The 22,678-nt window shown below is 50.0% G+C and overlaps 1 protein-coding gene across 6 annotated transcripts in view; it reads right to left on the bottom strand.

Annotated features, from left to right (window-relative positions):
- Positions 1-22,678, bottom strand: part of ADAR (adenosine deaminase RNA specific) — a 32,230-nt gene that overhangs the window by 3,063 nt on the left and 6,489 nt on the right. For 2 of the 6 annotated variants that reach the window (XM_073322873.2, XM_078850534.1), the window contains exons 2-13: positions 15,191-16,755; positions 9,457-9,643; positions 8,690-8,847; positions 8,113-8,254; positions 7,740-7,957; positions 7,355-7,511; positions 6,062-6,233; positions 5,304-5,397; positions 2,661-2,789; positions 2,069-2,202; positions 1,063-1,245; positions 350-462 (exon numbers count right to left, since the gene is read on the bottom strand). In XM_073322873.2, the coding sequence (XP_073178974.1) occupies positions 350-462; positions 1,063-1,245; positions 2,069-2,202; positions 2,661-2,789; positions 5,304-5,397; positions 6,062-6,233; positions 7,355-7,511; positions 7,740-7,957; positions 8,113-8,254; positions 8,690-8,847; positions 9,457-9,643; positions 15,191-16,656 (3,153 nt within the window). In that variant the 5' untranslated portion in view covers positions 16,657-16,755. Of the gene's footprint in view, positions 1-349; positions 463-1,062; positions 1,246-2,068; positions 2,203-2,660; positions 2,790-5,303; positions 5,398-6,061; positions 6,234-7,354; positions 7,512-7,739; positions 7,958-8,112; positions 8,255-8,689; positions 8,848-9,456; positions 9,644-15,190; positions 16,756-18,544; positions 19,993-21,330; positions 21,368-22,678 lie in introns of those variants that run through there. The other 4 variants (XM_073322877.1, XM_073322874.2, XM_073322878.2 and 1 more) reach the window with 4 other exon arrangements.

The following is a 22,678-nucleotide window of genomic DNA, read 5'->3' as shown; positions in this document are numbered from 1 at the left end:
TGCATGGAATCTGGAGAGTTTCCTGAGTCTTGCCCAGGCACCATCGTATGCACAAAGGGCTCATTAACCACTCACACCTGGCCAGATGTGGCAGTGGGCTGAAAGACAGGGAAGCACAGAACCAGCCACTACGATTTCTCTGTCCTGAACCCAGTCTCTGGTCCGACAAATACCAGAAAGAACTTAAACTTTCCTGCTACAGCTGGAAGGTGGCAGGGTCACTGAGCATGAACCTTCCGGCAGGAAGTCTACCGAGCCCCACTAATACAGAATGCACCAGTGCAGATGGTTGGACCCTTGTGCTGAGAGGAGAGAATGGAAACGTTAAGACCTGCCAAGCCTACAGTACCTCAGGATGTTTAACATGATACGGAGCCTGGAGACCTGCTTCAAATGTGCTCCCATCTCTCGACATGCGGCAGCAGATTGCACGTGTCAGGTGACCCTGGCTGTATAGGTAACCTGGGAAAAGACACATGCAGGCATTAGGAAACAGAGCAGCTGCATTGTTAATGGGCAGGCAGAAATCTAAGAAGATGCACCGCTCAGCTCAGAAAGCCGGAAGCCGATAAGGATCAGGAAAGCAATTTTCCTATCACTAGACACTTCCTTGGTCATTAACGCGTGCAGCAAGGAGGGGGGAGTGTTGACCTGGGAATGTGGCAGGGGAGTTTCACTGGGGATGGGAGACCTGAGAGCCTGTAACCTGAGCCAGGAGGGGGATGCCACATTCCCTGGTCAACACTCCCGCCACGCTGCGTCACAACACGTGAAGGGTTCAGTTTTACAGATTGCAAGATCTGTGGCCATAAAACATTTACAGGCAACTTCGATCTCCCCCTTGTCCGCACACATCCAAACCAAGAGCCTAAAATCCACAAGGTCCCATGTGTTTCCTAATGGTGCAGCTCTGCTGGAATCAACATTTTAGCCTTCGGTTCCCATGCCCCCTGGTGAATTTCTTTTCCATTACTGTAGTAAGGAGGTTACTGGCACTTAGCATACGCAGCCCAGGTGAGAGCACAGTGCGCTCAGCGCTGGAAGGGGCTCAGAGTTTCATACCGAGCGTGACGGAGCTGAGGTACACTGGCTGCATAAAATGTGACAGCAATGCCCCTTGCAGGCCCAGCACATTCCAGCGCAGGATTTTGTCACTGCAGGACATGGTGCGCAGCCTCTCCCCATGCTGGATCCCATCCCACGTAGGCACAATGTCACTCGACTCCACGGGAATGGTGCCTTCCCCTGTGGGAGAGGAAAGGAAAGGGAAATTGCAAAGAGCCAGCCAGCCCACTCTGCTACAAAACCCCCTTCCACAGAGGGTACACGCCAGGCCAGCACGCTCCACGAGCTCCCTGAAGTGAGCACGCACACCTCCGAGATGGCATGGCCCCAATGCAGATCGAGGACAACATGCTCCTGCACCCAGTGCCCTGCGTCCAGGTCCCGCTGCGCAAGCTCTCGCGTGAAGCCAAGGGAGAGAGGCAAGTTTTCACACGGCTGAAGCCCAATTAGCTTGCGCTTGAGAAGGAGGTCAGTGCCACATAAGCATCGGTGCTGGATTCAGACAAAAGCTGGAAGGTGGAGCGTGACTTTCCACCTACACAACCGCTTACCCGTCCCCTTCACCCATTCTCTAACCCTCTCTGCCTTTGCTCACTTGAGCCTAAGGCAATAACAAGCACAGAGGGGAGAAAGGCCTGCAGGACATCACCTCTCCAGTGCCTAACCTTGCAGGTGCTCAGACTCACAGGAATACACGCTAGCCCCCTCCCCATGCCAGCTCCACTCTCCCACCTCCTGCAGCTGTCGGACACAGGGGAGTGGAGGGTCCTTTCCTAGAGAGGTAGCTGTGAAACTCCTAGCCTTTGGCCCCAGGGCTCTGATTCTCCAATCACGTTACCATGTGGAAGAGCTTAATGGAGCTAAGCCCCCATCTGGCCAGGAGTTACTGGCAGGGAGCACTTCCTGCTGCTGATCCTCAGGGTGACTGGAAGATACAGACGCCAGCATTCTCGGCACTGCAGCATGCTCGGAGCAAGGGCTCTTGAGGTTTTGCAAGACTCACCATTCTCCACCTTGGTGCGCAGTTTACCCTGCTTGGGATTCTCAAAGAGAGGCTGATGCTGGCTTTCCCCCACTGTGCTTGCCTGGTCACTGCAGGATTTATCGAAGAGGGCCCCATCTCCACAAGGCGCCGTGCTAGAAACACACCAACAGCCCCTGCTGAGTTAGCGTAAACCCAAAGGACACGGAAATAACGCGGGCTATGCCGGACTCCTACGCTGGCACGGAACAACAGTTACTGCACCAGGAGAGTTTGTTATCAAGGTTTGCTCAAGTCACTCCCACTCCAGGCTTGCCTAAACATGCAGATTTATCTTTACTTCCCTAGCTCCCGGGGGCATGGGAGGAGAAATACATTAAAGATTTAAAGCCCTTTAAACGCTATAGAGGAGTGAGGTATCATCAGTATCATCCAGCACTCTCAGAAAGGCATTGCAACTCCTGCTATCCAGCCCCCAAACCTATTGGTACATGGGGATTGGGAAGGTCAGGGGAGAGCCTGGGGCTCATGCCCATTAGAGGACACAGATCAGCTGGGGTAGAGTAATGGGGCAGCCTCAGTAAAGGTTAGCAACACTGCGTGCCGCACAGACCTGACGTAGAGGTGAAAGGTCACGTCATCTTTTATTTTGAGCCTGTTTTCTCCTGCTGACTCAAATATGCTCTGTTCTGTGGAGGAGGGATCGGCGGGATTGTACTTCATCAGCTCACTGTAGAGAAACCTGGAAACAAACACAATGGGTCAGAAGACGGCCTTGTTCCACCCCAACGCCCACACGTGACCAGGACAGGCAGTGCCCCAACTGCAGTCTCTGATGAAGGTGGAAAAGAGCTTCCGTGAAACACATGATGTGGTTCGCTGTGTCTGTCGGTTTGGGAGCATGAGGGCGGGACACCCAGGAGAGGTGTGTCACCGAGTCCCTGGGCGATGCTCTGGAACTGCTCCCCATGAAGCCAGTCAGGACTCTGGGGCAGTCGCCTTTCTGTGAGCAGCCTGTCTTCAGGACACACAGCTCACACCTTCCTGGGTCTGACCTCGGAGCCTTCAGCATCCTCTGCCCCTCCGTGCGCTTCCCACAGCGAGTCCGCTCAGGCGGGGCTCCTGGGGAAGCCAGAGGGTCCTGCACCCCAACTTCGCAATCAGACGTGACTCTCAGCCAGCCAGTAAAACAGAAGGTTTATTAGACGACAGGAACATGGTCTAAAACAGAGCTTGCAGGTGCAGAGAACGGGACCCCTCAGCTGGGTCCATTTTGGGAGGCAGTGAGCCAGACAACCACGTCTGCACTTCACTCCATGTCCCAGCCAGCCCCAAACTGAAAAACCCCCTCCTCCTCTGGGCTTTGTTCCTTTCCCGGGCCAGGTGGTCACCTGATTCCTTTGTTCTCCAACCCTTCAGCTCTCACCTTGCAGGGGGGGAAGGGCCCAGGCCATCAGTTGCCAGGAAACAGGGTGTTGGCCATTCTCTGTGTCCAGACTCCTGCACACACCTGCCCTCTAGGGCTCTGCAATGATCATACACCCTTACTCCACCCCCTAGATACTTAAGAACTGCCTAGGGGAAACTGAGGCACCCCCACACTATTCAGAGGAAACATTAAGAACAGTCCCACTTCGTCACAAGGTGACTCTGCGGAGAGTACTCTGGAGCCTGGGAGTGGATACCTGCATTGGCAGCCCCCGCCCAGAAGCCAAGGGCCGAAGAGGTAACAGATCAAAATCCCCCCAGGTCAGTGGAGAGGGATACTTGTAGGAGAATGTGGGGCGCTTACCCGGTTGCGGCTTGCGTGTACTCATCCTGCGGGGAAGGCAACGCCAAGCTGCCAACCTAGCAGCTTTCATCAGCGCGAAGCTCACTGAAGCCGACACCGTCCCAGCGAGGGCTGAGCGCTGGCTGTGTCATTAGCACAGCCACAGGAATGGGCTGCAATCCCCGGTTCTTTTATTGCTACTTTTGTCCAAGCGCAGGGGAAACCTTGAGGTTTCTTACACTCTGCCAAGCACTAATGAAAACTGCAGCTCCAGCACAGTCTGCGTCGAGACCTCCCAACTTTGTACGGTAAAAGGCAAAGTTCAGCTTGAACCACGTCCCCCGCTCCCACTTTGAATGGCGTGTGCCGTACCAGAGCGGGCAGAACAGCCAGCCCACCACAGCCCCAGGGATTAATGGGAAGGACAAGGCCGCAGATCACAAGCCCACGGTTGCGCTAACTCACTGATCTGCTGGGGACCTGCTCCCCTCGTCCCCGGGGTGGAGGAACACACCAAGTGTAGTGACAAGCACAGACAGAGGTGCAGGCTATCAGTGAGGGGCTGGCATTGTTCTGAATGGCTGGATGGGGTACGGATAGGGACCGGAATTAGCCCAGATTCTCTCTCTCGCTGTTTAAAAGGTGCAATGCTAAATGCATGAGGGAGGAGAGAGCAATCGGGGTTGTGGGACTTAGCCTGGAAAGCCTTGCCCAGCAGCCTGGGCTGGGTTTGTTACCCCCTATGGCAAGATCGCACCGATAAGGTTTGATGGAGCAATTAGAACTGGAAGAGCCTAAGTGTGGGGGTTGGATCTGAAGAGACACTCTGACTCAGAAGACAGTGCTCCATCTATAGAGCCCTGAGCGGATCTGTGGATATAAATCTGTATCCGCGGAACTGCAGGGCTCTCCTGGGAACCTCAGTGGCAAAAGGAGCAGAATGTGGGACCACTGTTGCCAGGAGTCAGCGCCCCACGCCGGCAGCTCCTCTGGCATGGCTGTACCGGATATAAATATATAAATTTGTATCTGCGCAAGGCTCTATCCATCTTGGGCGGAGCAGCGCTGTGCTTGGATTGAGAGGGTGCATGGTACCGTGGGGCGTGCAGCTTCTGCATTGCTCTCCTTTGTACTGCACGAGTGTGGCTGCAATCTGAACCCTCCTAGGGATGGTAAGTACCACCTGGGGGTCCTGACAAATTGCCAACATGGCAGTAATGTGGGCAACAGTCATGCATGACCCTTCCTTGTAAGACACAGCGTCGCTGTGCTTCACAGCCAGATAGATAAACAGCGAGTGTTGGAAACCACAGCTCCTATGCACCACAGCACTCTCTGCAGACACTGACACTGGTTGTGCTCCTGGAGAGGGGTTTGCCAGCTAGGCAGAGGTCCCAGGACAATACGGGCAGCTAGGTGTTCCCTTTCATGCCTTTCTCCCAAGACTCCCTCCAAACAGAGAACAAAGATTCCCCCATCCCTCACCTCACGAAGCCTCGTCGGGAAATGATTTCTGCATGGCAGTCATTCACAGTCTCTCCCTTCAGGCTCAGCTCCTCCCCCTTCACGCAGCGATTACCTAGAGGGCGAGGGAGGGAAGAGTCTCACAATGCCAACGCATGGGCTCCTCTGAAAAGGCAGTGTTTTATCTCACCAAATCTTACTGCTCTGGGCTCCTGAGCAGCATGGCCCCAGTTACCGGGGATCATTATCCTGGCCAAGTCAGTTAGAAATGAACAGGACAGAATTCCACTCCACACAGAAATCGCTTGCCTCTTTTTATGAGCAGCACAAATCTAGATCTACCCAGCTTGATGCCAGGGTCCCTTCAAACCTGGAGGCCTCATTTGCCCATCCTCTGAGAAGCAAAGCAGTGCCAACCACCTAAGGAGAGGGGGATATTTGAATCTAAAGCTGAGGTAAGCCGTAGGACCTTGTGCTGTTTGACACCAGCAGCGAAAATCCAGGCTCTGATGCACAGGCTAGCGTGTAGCAGTGCAAGCAAAGATTATGAGCGATATAACTGAAGGCACGTTCGCTTTGTTTTCTCCTTTTGTAACTAGATTACTGGTGACAACGTGTGAACCCTGGGAACGTTCTTTAACCCCGTGGGATGTTGAGTGGGGACTGTATCACACTCTCCCTGAAGGAGCCCACAGGATTGGCCAGTGCCTACTTCTAGTAAGAAATGTATCTAGCTAGGGAGTCTGAGTTCAATGCATGCTGGAAGTAGTGGCTCATACCTGTGCCAATGCTGACCACAACTCCCAGGCCCTCTTCTCCTCGCCTCATGATGATTGCAGCCAGGATCTTCCGTCCGAGCAGGCTGTGCTGGATGCGAGCAGTGAGGGCGTTGAAGCGCTGGTGGCTTAACATAGCTATCTGATCATGCAGGGTACTGCCGCTCACAGGGAGCTGGAAGGGGGACACAACACCAGCATTGCTAAGAGATTCACAGGCGGGTCATTCCTTTACGTAAACAAAGGATCAAGAAGGAAGCCGATAGGAAACACAGCTGTTCAGTGGGAGGGTAGAATCCAGAGCACACAAATGCCAAGGGAAAGAGCAGGCGAGTATACAGAGGTGAGTTTAAGAGCAGGCGAGTATATAGAGGTGAGTTTGCCATGGGCTGGAACAGCACAAAAGGCCAATGCAATTTTGGGCTACAAACGCAAAGAGTACCACGGCGTGGAGGGGACACCTCCTTAGAGAACTCTGCTGTACACATGCTCCAAATCTCACGCTCAGCTCTGAGCCCAACATCAGTGGATAGTCTTGCTTCCTGACAGCAAGATGGACTGGGGTGAGGAACAGTCTCCCCAGGGAAGGAATGGAAACCCCATCACTGAGAACGTTTAAAACTGAACAGCAAGGAACAATTCTGCCCCAGCTCCCCAGGGCTTAGCTCGTAGGACTTTGTCTGTCACAAGCACCTAAGGAATTCTTTCTCTGGGTGCTTGTGGGGAGAGTTTATGGTGCGCACCTGGCTGCCTTCTCTGGCACTGCTCTGGATCCCCTTTTACTAGGCAAGATCTCATCTGCCAGGATCAGCTCTGCAGCAGGGAACACACATCTTAGGAGACTGCAGAGCTCAAAGCAGGACTCAGAACGGCACAGAACTGGGACAGCAATTCTGCCAGAATTAGAGCTTTGTTCACAACTGATGTGCTGTTTCGGAGCTGCTGTGCAATATCTGAAGGTGCCACAAGGCGGTGTAAGAATGACTGAACTTGGAAAGCGGAATCACACTGTGTGCTTACTCTTACCCACGGGACCATGCTTCAGCTGCTCATGGATCAGAGTTTGGGGTTAGCTCAGTCCAGTACCAGATGCTGGCAGGAGGCAGGCTCAGAGTATGTGCGTGTCCTACCAGGAGCAGCTCTAGCACAGGCCAGGAAAGGATGAGAAAGCCAGCCACAAGGATAACAGACCCAGCTTGGCTCTACTGTTACAAGTCACTGATCAGCACAGCGCTCCCACCAGACTGAACAGCAGGATGACAAATGACACCCTAGCTCTGAGGAGAGAGAAATTACCTCTGTGATGCTCAGTCCTTCGGTGCGCTCAGCCTTCTCCGTTTCCCCAATCAGGACTCTGAGCGCTGCGTCGGCCGCTTCCTGCTTGCCTTGCTTTTTGTTGTGTGCAGTCACAGCTGGGAACCAACGACCTCCAACCTTGGCTTGGTAGACAAACCTACAGAGGTAGCAGCAGCATGTCACTGGGAGAGCAATGTTTAAAAACCAAGTGGTTTTTATTTGTACCTGCCAACTGTAAGGAGGCAGAATGAAGCTCTGACAGTAGCTAGCTCTGTTACCAGCTTGCAGCTTCCCCAGGAATTTGCTATGCTAGGCAGGAGTCTGTGCCTACTTCAGGACAGCACAGACAGTGCCAGTTTTGTCATGGACATTCACAGCAACTTACTTCGGATCGTGAGGAGGTCCCGTCTGATCGATCATTTTGAACTCTGCTGCAAACCCATTGGAACGGGCATATTCCAGCAGGCCACTGACAGGATTGGCATTGAGGTATTTGATCAGCTCCCCAATGCCCTTGGCTGTTGCTGCTTTTGACTCATCTGGATTCAGGGGCTGAGCAACAGGCGGATCCAGGGACGGCTCGCTTGGGACGTCTACGGAAGGCTAAAGAAGAGTTAGACAAGAGGAGCCAGATAAATATTTAGGAGTACGTACTACGGCAGGGTAACTGCACACAGCCAGCCTTGGCTACTGCCGGCTGACCCATCCGGGGTAAAATCCTACTGGAAGAAGGAGTAAAGGTGCAAGGGTCTCTCTACCTGTTCTGGGAAGAACTGCCCCCCAGCCTCCCCGCGGAGGATCTTCACAGCAACCTCAGCTGCCATCTGCTTTGCTCCCTTCTTGCTGTTGGCTATCACCACGGGGAAAGTCTGCTCACCCACCTTCACGCAGTATTTGAACCTGACAGGATGTTACACCATGAGAAGAACGTTAAACCCAGAGGCTTCAGTCTGTTCTTTGCACCAACTCCCAGTTCAAGTCGGGCTAAAGATGCACGAGGAACATTTCCAAGTTATCAGCAGTTTAAGAGCATCAGGATGACTGGATGCTCCAAAACACGGGCATGGCTCTGCCACGCACGGTATTCAGAACTGGCCCCTGAGCTCTGAGCCTGTCCTTGGGTTGGAGGCACTCAGCCTCCCAGGAGGAAGGCATTCCTTGACCTCTTTCTGGGGTGCACAGGACCTCGAGGGAGCTAGGTCCAGTTGTCCTGGAGCAAGATGAGCACTCAGATAACACAATGAAGTGTATGGGAACCTGGACAGATGGGGCAACCTGGCTGGTTCCTCTGATTGAAGAATACCCCTCCCCCCCAATTAACATGATGTGCCATACTTGGGGTCATGGGGTGGTCCCTCCTGGGACAGCAGCTGGAATTCGCACGTGCTCCCTGACTTCTGTCCATATTCCATTAATATGCTGATGGGGTTCTTCCCAGAGGACAAGTGTAGCTGTGCCGCGGCAGATGGAGGCTCTGGTTCTGGGCGTGCAGGCTACGGCAAGAAGCGGAGAGGAGACCAGAGCACAGATCTCAACCTCTGACAGGTTGCTGCTGTCAGGCACTAGACCAGGGGCTGCAACTTTCTGTCAACTCAGCGATGCTAACTACAGGGTAAAGCCAACCCGGCCAAGAGAACGAGCACCAGACTGCATCAAGAGCACGTCAGCTTCGCATAGGTGGTTCTGCTGCTGCACCCCTTTTTATACTCATAAGAAGCCACTTTTGCTACAAGCAAGAGAAGCGTGGGGCTCTTCGTGGAACGTTCAGGCCATTCTGGGCAATACCCAATTAGCACCTGAGAGGGCTAATTCCCGAAAGAGAAAGGCAGTGGAGCCCTTATACAGGCTTGAATAGTTTCCCCACACACAATTTGGAATCACATTTCCTTTTGGGATCTCTAGCTTATTTACTTCACCCTCCCCTGCCAGCTAGTGCTGGGCCAGCCCATCCCAAACCCTGCCTGCTTTGCACTGCGTCTGTGAATGGAAAAACTCAGCAGCAGCAGAGGACAGCTCTTTCGGGAGAGCAGGGCTGAGAACACAGGCATCAAGGCACCGATTTCAGCCTGAATGTTGCCCAGAACAAGCAGCACGGGACTCACCAACTCTGCTTCGGAGCTGTCTGGGACAAATGACTCCTCCCCTTCCATGCCATCCTCCCCTTCGTTCTCAGCTTCGCGCATCAGGATTTTCATGGCATTGGCAGCTGCCTCCTGCTTGGCCAGTTTTTTGCTACCTGCTTCCGCTGGTGGGAACCGGCGCCCATTTATAACAGCCTGGAACTTAAATCTTTGTAGAGGAAGAGAGAAGGACAAACATGTGACCGGTCACTCTGGATACCAACCTGCCCCTCCTGCACTACACCTCTAGCCCAGCTCTTGGAACTCTAGTGGGAAGGAGCTGCTGGTCCCCACGATGTAGAAGCAAACAAGCCACAGCTGCAGAAGGGCCAGACGCACCAAAGATGCAATCTGACTTTGGTGCAAGCCTTCAGAGGCTTCATTTAGAAGTTTACACAGCCTTCCACCGCAGATGTAGTGGCAGAGACCCCAGGGAGTTTAGCCCTAATGCTGCAGAGTGAGTCTCCTTGGTCCAGAGACACCAGAGGCTGCATGAGTCATTAACTCATTGGCTGCTCTCACCGCACAGAGTGCAAATCCAAGACAGTCTCCTGCACGGGGGAAAGAAAGGTTGAAAACCGGTCTAGTGGCAGCCTGAATCGTCACGTCTGTGCCTAGTCACTTTGGGTCAGTTTGTCCCTCAAGCAGGATCTGCCCTGCCTGCCTAGAGGGCATTTAAGAGCTGCCAGCCAACTCTCTGCACAGCATCTTTGCCAGGCACTTCCTCGTTTAAATCTTTTGTCTTTGACAGATGTGCCTGCCTCTCTCTCAGGGGCAGACCCCAATGGCAGCTTACGCCAGCTAGATTCCTTTCTGGCACCCAGCCTTTTGCAGAGGCGGTCTCCTCTTAGGAAAAAGCAGGTTGAACTGCATCTAGGGACAGGTCGTTGGGGCTAAATCCATTCAGACCTTTCCCTAAAGAGAAAGCTTGGATTTTGTCTTTGGGAAATAGGCCGATTTTCCTGTCTAGTAAGCCTATTGACATATTCCAGTGTGGCATAAATGGTGCCTTTCCAGTGCCCAGGAATGGCCACAATATCAGAAAGTATCCTCAACAGACTAACCATAAAGCCCAGAAAAAAATCGCATTCTATGACTACAAGTTACGTGCTACGCTCCGAACTGCCACACCAATGAGACACTTGCAGCTAGCGACTCGCTGCAGAGCTGCTAATAATAGGTTCCAGGAGGTTAAATCCCAGCAGTGCAAATGGTGTTGGGATAAGAAAACAGACTCAATGGCACGAAACCATAGGAAACCTAGAGTACATTTCTCCCCCTCCCCCAGTAAGTTGCTGCAGAGGATTTCCCACTCCTGGACAGAGACATAAGCTTCTGTTCATCCGTTTTCAGGGGGAACGCTCTCTCTAGAAGTTATCTTCCTCTATTTCCCCTGCCTTTACTGACTTCCCCTCATTTTACTCTTATTCCAGTCCTTCTAGAGGCAACTCTAGAGTCAGTGGGAGTTGCAACTGCGTAAGTGAGAGAATTGGGCTGTTTAGACGCTCAGCTGCTTTTGGTTTCCATTCCAGCTGAGCAATTCAGCAGAGTAAAATACCAGAAAGGACAGCACTGTGTGTTCCTTTTCTGTCCTGCTCACTGGTGGCTGTGGGGTTTCGGAGGGAAAGAGCTGGTCATGTTGGCAAATGGTCTTTTCTATTTCCTAGTTAAGAGGCCTTGAGTCCTTTGGGTGAGGCGCATGAGCCTTGGAGGTGATTAGACTCGTTGTCCCAGGAGGAAGCATTGCAAATACTGACACCCTGGCCCTGCAAATCTAGGATGAGGCAATTAGATTGGAAGTTCATGGAGGCCAAACAGAATCACAGGAATGCGGTGCTGACAGGGACCTCGACAAGTCATCAAGTCCAGCCCCCTGCTCTGTGGCAGGGCCAAGTAAACCTAGACCATCCCTGACAGGGGTTGGTCCAACTTATTTTTAAAAGTTTCCAATGACGGGGACTCCATGGCCTCCCTTGAAGCCTATTCCAGAGCTTAACTCTCCTTAGAGTTAGAAAGTTTTTCCTAATATCTAACCTAAGTCTCCCTTGAAGATGAAACCCATTGCTTCTGGTCTTACCTTCAGTGGACATGGAGAACAATTGATCACCAGCCTCATTATATCAGTCCCCACAAGACTGAACATTCCCAGGGTTTTTAACCTTTCCGCATAGGTCAGGTTCTCTAAACCTTTGATAATTGTTGTTGCTCTCCTCTGGACTCTCTCCAATTTGTCCCCATCTTTCTTAAATTGTGGTGCCCAAAACTGGACACAGGACTCCACCTAGAGCCTCACCAGTGCCAAGTAGAGCGGGACAATCAACTCCTGTGTCTTACATACAACACGCCTGTTAATACACCCCAGAACCATATTAACCTTTTTGCAGCTGCATTCCATTGATGATTCATATTCAGTTTGTGATCCACTATAACCCCCTGATCCTTTCTAGCAGTATAACCACTCACACAGTTATTCCCCATTTCGGAGTTGTGTGTTTGATGATGTCCTTCCTAAGTGAAGTACTTGGCACTTGTCTTACTTGAATTTCATCTTGTTGAATTCAGACCAATTCTCCAATTTGTCAAGGTCATTTTGAATTCTAATCCTGTCCTCCAAAGTGCTTGCAACTCCTCCCAGCTTGGAGTCAACTGCGAATTTTATAAGCATGCTCTCCACTCGATTATCCAAGTCATTAATTAAAATATTGACTAGTATTAGACCCAGGACTGACCAGTGCAGAAACCCCCTAGATGTGTCCTCCCAATGTGACAGCAAACCACTGATAATGATTCCTTGAGTTTGGTCTTTTAACCAGCTGTGCACCCACCTTATAGTACTGTCATCTAGACCACATTTTCCTCGTTTGCTTATGAGACTGTCATCAGGGACTGTGTCAAAAGCCTGACTAAAAATCAAGGTATATCACGTCTACTGCTTCCCCCCATCCACTGGGCCAGTAACCCTGTCAAAGAAGGAAGTTAAGTTGGCCTGGCATGATTTGTTCTTGACAAATCCATGCCGACTATTCCTTACAACCCCATTATCCTCCAGGTGCTCACTAACTGATTGTTTTATAATTTGCTCTAGTATCTTTTCAGGTACTGATGTTAGGCTGACTGGTCTTATTATTCTCCACATCCTATTCCTTCCCCTGTTTGCAGCAAGGTATTACATTTGCCCGTCTCTAGTCTTCTGGAACCTCTTCCATCCTCCAGGAGTTCTCAAAAATAATTGCTTCAGCTAGTTCCTGAACTACCGTAGGATGAGTCTGATCGGCCCTGATGACGTGAATACATCTAACTTATCTAAATACTCTTTAACCCGTTCTTTCCCTATTTTGACTTGCATTCCTTCCCCCCAGTTGTTAAGGGTATTTGTGTTGAGCATCTGGTCACAATTAACTTTTTTAGTGAAGACTGAAGCAAAATAGGCACGAAGCACCTCAGCTTTCTTGATGTCACCAGTTATTAGCTCTCCTTTCCCAAGCGAAAACAACGAGGCGGCCTTGTGGCACCTTAGAGACTAACACATATATTTGGGCATAAGCTTTCGCGGGCTAAAACCCATGTCATCAGATGCATGGAGTGGGAAAAAAAACAGTAGGCAGGTATATATACACAGCACATGAAAGGATGGGAGTTGCCTTACCAAGTGGGGGGTCAGTGCTAACGAGACAATTAAATCAAAGTGGAAGTGGGCTAATCTCAACAATAGAATACCAAGGGAGGAAAAGTTTCAGAGTAACAGCCGTGTTAGTCTGTATCTGCAAAAAGAAAAGGAGTACTTGTGGCACCTTAGAGACTAACAAATTTATTTGAGCATAAGCTTTCATGAGCTACAGCTCACTTCATCCGATGAAGGGAGGAAAAATCACTTCTGAAGTGGTAATGAGGCCAATGTAAATAGGGTGGCCCATTTCAAACAATTGACAAGAAGGTGCGAGTAACAGTAGGTTTCAGAGTAACAGCCGTGTTAGTCTGTATTCGCAAAAAGAAAAGGAGTACTTGTGGCACCTTAGAGACTAACCAATTTATCTGAGCATAAGCTTTCGTGAGCTACACCTCACTTCATCGGATGCATACTGTGGAAAGTGTAGAAGATCTTTTTATATAAGTGTAGTTTTTTTTATATAAAAAGATCTACACTTTTCACAGTATGTATCCGATGAAGTGAGCTGTAGCTCACGAAAGCTCATGCTCAAATAAATTGGTTAGTCTCTAAGGTGCCACAAGTACTCCTTTTCTTTTTGAGTAACAGTAGTAACAGGTGAGTAACACCTTCTTGACAATTGTTTGAAATGGGTCACCCTGTTTACATTGGCCTCATTACCACTTCAAAAGTGATTTTTCCTCCCTTGGTATTCTACTGTTGAGATTAGCCCACTTCCACTTTAACTGAATTGTCTCATTAGCACTGACTCCCCACTTGGTAAGGCAACTCCCATCCTTTCAGGTACTGTGTATATATACCTGCCTACGTTTTTTTTCCCCCCACTCCATGCATCTGATGAAGTGGGTTTTAGCCCACAAAATGTTATGCCCAAATAAATTTGTTAGCCTCTAAGGTGCCACAAAGACTCCTTGTTTTTGCTGATACAGACTAACATGGCTGCCACTCTGAAACCTTTCCCAAGTAGAGGACCTACGCTTTCCTTCATCTTTCTCTTGCTCCTAATGTATTTAAAGAACCTCTTCTTATTGCCTTCTATGTTTCTTGCCAGGTGGCACTCATTTTGTGCCTTTGCCTTTCTGATTTTGTCCCTACACAAATTTTCTGATATTGTGCTGTTCTTTTGTACTCCTCAGCAATGTGACCATGTTTCCACTTTTTGTAGGATTCCCTTTTGATTTCCAGGTCATTAAAGAGCTCCTGATGGAGCCATGTTGACCTCTTAATGTTTTTCTTATCTTTCCTTTGCATTGGAATAGTTTGCAGTGGTGCCTTTAATATGGTCTCCTTGAGGAACTGCCAGCTCTCCTGAACACCTTTTTCCCTTAGATTTTCTTCCCACGGGATCCTATCTACCAGTCCTCAGTGTCGCTTAAAGTCGGCTTTTTGAAAGTCCAGTAGCCTTGTTCTGCTGCTCTCCCTAGACTCATGAAATCTGTCATTTCATAATCACTGTTACCCACATCACCTTTCACTTTCAGATTCACTACCAATTCCTCCCTGTTGGTCAGAATCCAGTCTAAAATGGGTGTCCCCCTGGTTACTTCCTCACTTTCTGGAACAAAAAATTGTCTCCAAGAACTTATTGGAAATGTTGTGTTTTGCCATATTACATTCCCAACAGAAGTCTGCTTCGTTAAAGTTCCCCATTACTACTAGGTCCTATGTTTTGGATATTTCTGTTATTTGCTGTAGAAATACCTCATCTACCTCTGCTCCTGACTGGGTGGTCTATAGCAGACCCGACTAAGACATCATCCATATTTTTTAACCCTTTTATCTTTACCCAGAGACTCTCAACTGGTCTGCCTCCCACCTCCTTCTGGACCTCAGAACAAGTGTCTATATCCTTTATATACAATGTAACCCCCTCCTCCCTTTTCTCCCTGCCTGTACTCTCTGATCAAGCTATGCCCCTCTATACCAATATTCCACCCATGAGACTTATCCCAACAAGTCTCTGTGATACCAATTAAATCATAATTTAGATTATGTACCTCTCTTTAATCAGAAAATAATAGCAAAGAAAACCCATGTTCTCTTTCTTACCTTGGTTCATGTGAGGGTCCGCTCTGCTCCAAAAGGGCAAATTCACAGCGCTGGTAAGTGTACTGGCTATATTCGATGAGGCCGCTGACTGGGTTCTTCTCCTGACAGGCAATCAGCTTTTCTAAGGGCGTACACTGGAAAGCAGTATCAAACTGGGCAGCGTAGCTGGGAGATGAGGGGGATTCCATGATGCATCTCCACTCATCCGCCTGCTTATTGATGGCATTCAAGTCATCTGGAATGTCATCTGTGGCCCACTTGCCATTTTCAGAGTTGTCATAGTTCATGAAGCGGTATCTGGGCTTCCGGGCTCGCAGGCCTGGGTCAGGAGTGTCAGTCTGTTCTGTTTGCTCAGAGGCTTGCTGTCCATTCTTTACATTTTCTTCTTCTTCCATCTTTACCTCTGTGAAAGGCAACACACTCTCCTGCAGATCTGGTTCTACGCAGGCAGCTGGAAACTCTGGCTCTGGGGCGGGAGGTGCCATTTCCGTTACTTCATTGGCTTTTACCTTGATCTGCATCCGCTCCCGTTTCTTGTCAGTGAGGGACCATTTTGGGGGGGTTGTGTTCTCCTTGTGGACCTCTCCCAGTTTTTCCAGGGCACTGAGAGTGGCGTTAACATCCTTGGCCTTTGAAAAACCAATGTTTTTTGCAAGGTTGTATGCTGTGGAGTCTGTGACATTGAACAAATAGTTACAGATTTTCTCCTTGACTTCAGCCATGATGGGAGATTCGGTATTGTCTTCTGAGCTAACCGTGGAGCTTTCCTTTTCTTGACTCTCAGAAGCTGCGTCTTTGCAATGATTCCCGTCGGCGGTGGCACTTCCTTTGTGCACGGCCCCTACAGAGCCAGATCTGTCTGCGATCCGCCACAACGGGGGCGTCTCTCCTCCTTTATGCAATTTACCTTCCTGGAGAAGTTTGTACAGATAATGATTGACTTCTTTCTTTCGGGTTTTAAGTTTATGGGCGAGTTCGTGAACAGTACAGGACTCCCCCCGCCTAAGCTGCCCTAAAATTGTCAAAATTTCTTGCTCCCTGTCTTGCCCAGCAACAGTCAGTCTCTGGAAACTCAGGTTGAAGTGGTCAAATTCCCTTTCTGATTTTCTGTAGTTGTACTGAGTTGGGGGATAAGACGGTAAGCTTTGCGTTTGCTGACTGATATACGGGGGTCTAAATCTCCCAGCTGTGCCCCAGCTGTTGTGCCCACTCCCTCTAGGAATTGGTACAGCAGCTCGCGGACCCCTGATGTGTTGTTCTACTTGTGGCCTTTGTTCGCAAAATGGGTACAGGGGAGCTTCAGTGATTCGCCCCAATAGGAACTGTATCTGCTGGTTTCTGAGTCTGTCGAGATTACTTCCCTGTGGGACGAGAGAGTTATTAAAAAAGGCTGGATTAGGACTGCAGTAGTTATGTTTTGGGGGTGTTTGATAAGAGCCTTTGCTTCGACCAAAACCTGTGTTCATAGCGTGCTGCTGGAATGCAAGTGTGAATCTGGGCTCTTGCACACCAGAAGAGAGGCAGCTGTGGTTCACTTTCCACTTGCACAATTGCTGCACAGCGGCCTGCCAAAAGGAAAGAACAAGGGTTCAAAACTCAATTACACTTCCAGAGGAGCCCAGAAGTACAGTATGACCAGCCTCTCCACTCCAAGACAATATATAACCATCTTCTTTCTAAGCTTGTCTACAAACCCTGTTGCTATGCTACTCATGCATGCCAGGTAAATGAAACTGACAAAGTGTTTGTCCAAGCCCCTGCCCCAAACACAAAACTGACCTGAAAGGAATTCTGAATGAGCCTAACAATGAGAAACAACTTCATTCTTAAGACTCAGCACCCTCACTGGTTGTTGGATATTTCAGGCTGGCTCAATCATGATCATATTTTGCCCATCCATTGTGCCCTACATCTAAGGATCTCAGTGCGCTTTCCAAGCACGATTCTCCCATTTCACATATGGGAAAACAAGTCCCAGAGAGGTCAAGTGGCTTGCCAAGCATCACACAGTGAGTCTGCAGAGATGGAAATAGAACACAAACTCCTAACTTGTGGCTCAGTCCACAAGAACATTCCTTCCTCCCTTGATAGAGTGTGACCTATACAACTCATTCTCTCATTTCACGATGCTTTAAAGAGATAAGATACATGGGAACCAGATAGCGTAGAGGGTTGGTAATAGGATGCAGAGCCTTTTAGGACTGCAGTTCAAATCCAGCTCACACCAGTCACAAACGTGGCAACATCATTTGATTACAAATGAATTTTGGTCTGAGTGGTCAGGCTGGAACCTGGAATGATACACTCGATTTTTTAAAATTAAAGAAAAAGCTAGCCACTACTATTGATGGGATGCTCTAATCCTACCCAAGCGTGACAGCAGCCGAATGTGAACATAAAGTGACAGAAACCATATCCCCAACAGAACATTTATGCCCCAGATCTTTATAAGGGAACCTGTGCAGGAACAGAACTGATTACTTACACCCCCACACAGAAAGCGACCAAGTGGGGGATGTAAGTGGATAGATAATTACATCGCCTTAAAAATAGGGAGAAAAACACAGGACACTGCAAGTGAGCTAATTAGTAAGTGCTTGCACAATGACTCAGCTCAAGAGTACCCCAGACACCAGCCATGCCACTTAGCATCAGCCTTATTGTGCAGAATCAAAGGCCATGTCTACACGTGCAGGCTTACTGCGGCACAGCTGTACCGATCCAGAGAGAGAGTGCGCTCATTGACATAATAAAACCAGCTCAACGAGCGGTGGGATGACAGCGCTGTCCACACGACTGTTTATGCCAGCAACACTGTCGACATAAGTGCTAGTATAGACATGGTCAACGTTCTAAGGCCATTTGAAATTTCACTTGCACTAAACAGTGTCACAAACAGCCCCCGCTTGCATTTTTTCCTGGTTCACCCCATACTGATACCAAGTGATGTGCTCCGGATTTTGAGTGCAGCAGGTAGGAGCGCTACATCTCCTTCTTAAAAAGAAAAGGAGTACTTGTGGCACCTTAGAGACTAACAAATTTATTTGAGCATAAGCTTTCGTGAGCTACAGCTCACTTCATCGGATGCTTATGCTCAAATATATTTGTTAGTCTCTAAGGTGCCACAAGTACTCCTTTTCTTTTTGCGAATACAGACTAACACGGCTGCTACTCTGAAACATCTCCTTCTTGTTACCCAAGAGTAATGAGCATCCCTTTTCCTGCACACGGCCATCACAGTTCTATTAGTTACTAGGAGACACACATCTGTTCCACTGGCCAAGTTTAAAAAGAAATCCTTAGAACACACAACATGCCTGGAAGAGGAAGGAAGGGTTTAGAAGTTGCTCTTACCTTGTTGTTGCCCAAGCTGACAAGTACAATTCATTTAACTGATCAGAAGGTAAAGAACTGTTCCCAAACTGTAAACTATCTCCACTTCACCTTGAATGGTCCCTTAGAATATGAGCTAATTACTTATGTTAAACTATCTGTCTGATCTTGTACCTAGCTGTGACACTCTTACTGCCGTTCCCAGACCTGAAAAAGAGATCTGTGTATTTCAAAAGCTTGTCTCTCTCCCCAACAGAAGTTGGTCCAACAGAAGATATTGCCTGCCCCACCTTGTCTCTCTAACCACAGACACACACTGCTAGGAGAAGTTGAAAGGCAACTGAAACACTGACGGGAGCAGCTCTTCCCTGTGCCAGCCAAACAGTCGCAGGCAGAGCTCACAAATGGCTGCTAGATACAGAAAAGCTCAGTACCTCTGCACTTTTTACAAACAACAGAAACAGGCTAATCACCCCTTCCCCTCTGCCCAGCATGGAGCTAACAACTAATCAGCCACTCGGTCAACTTAAAATGGCTCCAAGCTAAGTTTCGGTTTCATTTTCTTCCAGCTAACTCTCACTTCTCTGTTTTGCCTGGTGTCCTGTTTCACTGAGGGTTGGGCAGCCCTTAGCGCCCAGGGCACATCTGTTCCATAATCCCAACAGGAGAGAGCAGGGCTTTCATGCAGAGCCCACACATACATCCCCTTCTACCCATCTCCTGCTGCAGCTGGCTCTGGTTTAAAACAGTGGCTTACAAACTTTTAATCAAACTGTACTACGCAAAAACAATGAGGAGCCTGGTGGCATCTTAAAGACTAACAGATTTATTTGGTCATAAGCTTTCGTTGCTTTTGTGGATACAGACTAACACGGCTACCCTCTGTACTCTGCAGTCAGGAACTGTCTCTCATTCCTGGGCACATTCCTGGTCCTCAAGACAGCTGGTTCTAGTTTCCCTTTTGTTAGAACCTGGTGAAAGAAAGGGTGTGCATTTCTCCACTCCACTTCCAAGTGGCAGGAGTGGGGGAGACTTGAAAAGGGCTCTTTGGTGGAAGATTTTGTTTTGCAGGAATTTAAAGCCATAAATCAGATTACTGAGAACATTCCTCTCTCCGTTCCCAGGACACTCGCACCTGTGTTCCTGAACTGTGGTGTGAAGCTGACTAGAGTCTGGCAGGGATGCTAGGGGCTGAACCGCGCTCTGAGGAAAGCTCTGGCCTTGAGGAAATCGCTTCTCAAGCTATGTCTACACTACATTATTTACAACTGCGCTGCTGCAGCACTTCTGGTGAAGACGCTCTAAACTGATGGGAGCCAGCTTTCCCGTCAGCTTAATACCTCCTTCCGTGAGAGGCAGTAGCTACGTTAGCGGGAGAAGCTCTCCCGCTGACACAGCACAGTCTACACCGGTGCTTAGGTCAGTGTAACTTATGGTGCTCAGGGGTGTTGATTATCCACAACCCTGAGCAACGTAAATTATACCAAGGTAATTTGTAGTGTAGAGAAGGGCTAAGAGCTTGATTCCCTGGCTGTATAAAAAGGTTACATGACTCCCCTAGCTGACAGGAGTGTTGTGAGGATTCATTATGTATTGTCTGTACGATGCTTTGAAGGTAATGAGTGCCAAGACCATTAATTACATTTGTAGTTTTTAAGGGCACATCTACCCATACAGCACTGCAGCACGTCTGGTGAAGTCACAATAAAGCTACTTCTTGTCCCTGATGCGTACCCTGGATTGCCAGCAATTTCAAGAGCCTGGCAATTCTGCCAGCCTTTCCTTTGAGGAGGCAGTGGATCAAGTGGACAGAGCACTGGGACGTGAATCCAGAGAACCACTGACCTCCTGTGTGACCCTGGGCAAGTCACTTCCCCTGTCTGTGCCTCCTTTTTCCCCTCCCCCACACCCTTTGTCTTGTCTATTTGGACCGTAAGATGTTTGGGGCAGTGACTGTCTCTTACTGTCTGAATGCACAGTGTCGGCTCTGATCTCAACTGAGGCCCCTAGACACTACTGTCGGCAGCCTCTATTGCAGAGATCCCCTGGGGGGATGCAGAGGAATGTTTGGAGGGAGCGTGATGGAAGCGACACCCAGCTCCGCTCCTGGCCCAGCCCCGGCCACCAGCCCCTCACCCAGGGCACCGGCTGCGGGCCTGCACTCAGGGCACTAGCTGCCAGCCCTGCTTCCAGGTCTCTGCTTCCAGATGTGGCTGCTGGCCCCGGCCCTGTCCTGCCCCAGCCCCCAACGGTGGCCCCAGCCTTGGCCCCCTTACCCGGTCCACGTGCCTCTCCCAGAACCGGGCGGGGGGGGGGGGGAGCATGCACTAGAGTAAGGGGGGACATGAGGTAAAAAGTTTGGGAACCACAACCCTATTGGCAACTGTGGGGGTGCAGAAGAGTGAGTTTTATTTTCCCTCTACAATTTATTCATTCTTTCCCCTTCTAGTGAGCAAACAGACTGGCAAATGAATTTTTCTCTTAAATTATTGAGAGATGGCAGGCACAAGGGGACTGTCATCCCAGATCAGTGGTCCATCCATTTTGTATCCCGTGTGACATCAGCCTAACCTTGCTCTCAGTAAACCTTATCAGTTAAACAAGGGTTGAAATTTCATCCTGACCACAGTTTATGCTCTGAAGCAAGATCAATGGCCCTGGTAACTTTATCTTAATGTTACACTAGCTAAGTGTTTGATATTCATATAAACATCTAATCTTGTTTTAATCCTGCTAAACTATCTGAATAAATATTGTCCCAACAAGTTCTGCAATTTAATATTGATGTAAAAAAGACGTTCTTTTACCAATTGTAAGGTATGCTGCTTTTTAATTGCATTGAATTTTTCCTTGTTGTGTTAAGGAACCAAGTGAAAACATGAAGCCTTGCAACAGATATTTATAAATTACTCTTGGGGTGGAAAGCAGCTACATCTCCCTCTCTGGATTAGGAAAGGGCTCTCTTTGACAGTGGAATGATGATGTCTAGGGCTCTCCATCTATCTCCACTCCACTTCCTTCTGACAGCTGGCCCAGCCAATCGCTAACCTGCCACCTGCTCAAGTGCACATCATTCTATTCCCTCAGCAACCTGGGGCAACTGTTCATCTCTCCTGCATCATCCTGCCTCTGAGCTGATGTGTTTGGTGCTGAGGGAGGATGTGCTAGTGAATGAATGTGGTCACATGGCAGTTCCTCATACGGGCATTTCATAAGGAAAGAGCATGAATTTCTTCAAATCAAATCCCTTTCCCAGCCTTGATCCCACACCACCATTCTTAATTACTTGACCTGCTCCTTTAGGCACACCCCGGTGACATTAAATGTATCTGCCCCACTTAAACTGATCTGTGCGCCCCACTGCGGGACAGTGCATGTGTGAAAACCCAGGAACATGCTCCTTCCATCATAGGTAAGTATATCTGGGCTCCCTCCTTCCATCATAGGTAAGTATATCTGGGCTACCTGTGGGGTGCAGGGAGGGAAATGAGCAGGGGAGGGGTGCCATACACCAGGGAGGGGGGAGAATGAGTAAGGGGAGGGGCAACTGAGCAAGAGGAAGCGTGCAATGCACTGGGGGGAATGAGCAAGGGGAGGGGTGCCAGGCGGTGGGAGGGGGGAGGCAAGAGCGAGCACGGGGGGAGGGGTGCCAGGCGGGGGGGAGGGGGAAGCAAGAGCGAGCACGGGGAGGGATGCCAGGTGGGGGAAGGGGGAGGCAAGAGTGAGCATGGGGAGGGTACAAGGCGGGGGCAGGGGTGCCAGGCAGGGGGAGGGGGAGGCAAGAGCAAACACGGGGGGAGGGGTGCCAGGCGGGGGGGAGGGGGAAGCAAGAGCGAGCACGGGGGGAGGGGTGCCAGGCGGGGGGAGGGGGAGGCAAGAGCGAGCACGGGGAGGGTACAAGGCGGGGGCAGGGGTGCCAGGCAGGGGGAGGGGGAGGCAAGAGCAAACACGGGGGGAGGGGTGCCAGGCGGGGGGGAGGGGGAAGCAAGAGCGAGCACGGGGGGAGGGGTGCCAGGCAGGGGGGAGGGGGAGGCAAGAGCGAGCACGGGGAGGGTACAAGGCGGGGTAAGGGGAGGCAAGAGCGAGCACGGGGGGAGGGGTGCCAGGCGGGGGGGGAGGGGGAGGCAAGAGCGAGCACGGGGGGAGGGGGTGCCA

This window comes from Lepidochelys kempii, chromosome 24, assembly GCF_965140285.1.
Source record: "Lepidochelys kempii isolate rLepKem1 chromosome 24, rLepKem1.hap1, whole genome shotgun sequence".
Lineage (NCBI taxonomy): Eukaryota > Metazoa > Chordata > Testudines > Cheloniidae > Lepidochelys > Lepidochelys kempii.
Note: the sequence above shows the minus strand (reverse complement) of the source record. Positions and strands in the feature narration are given on the sequence as shown.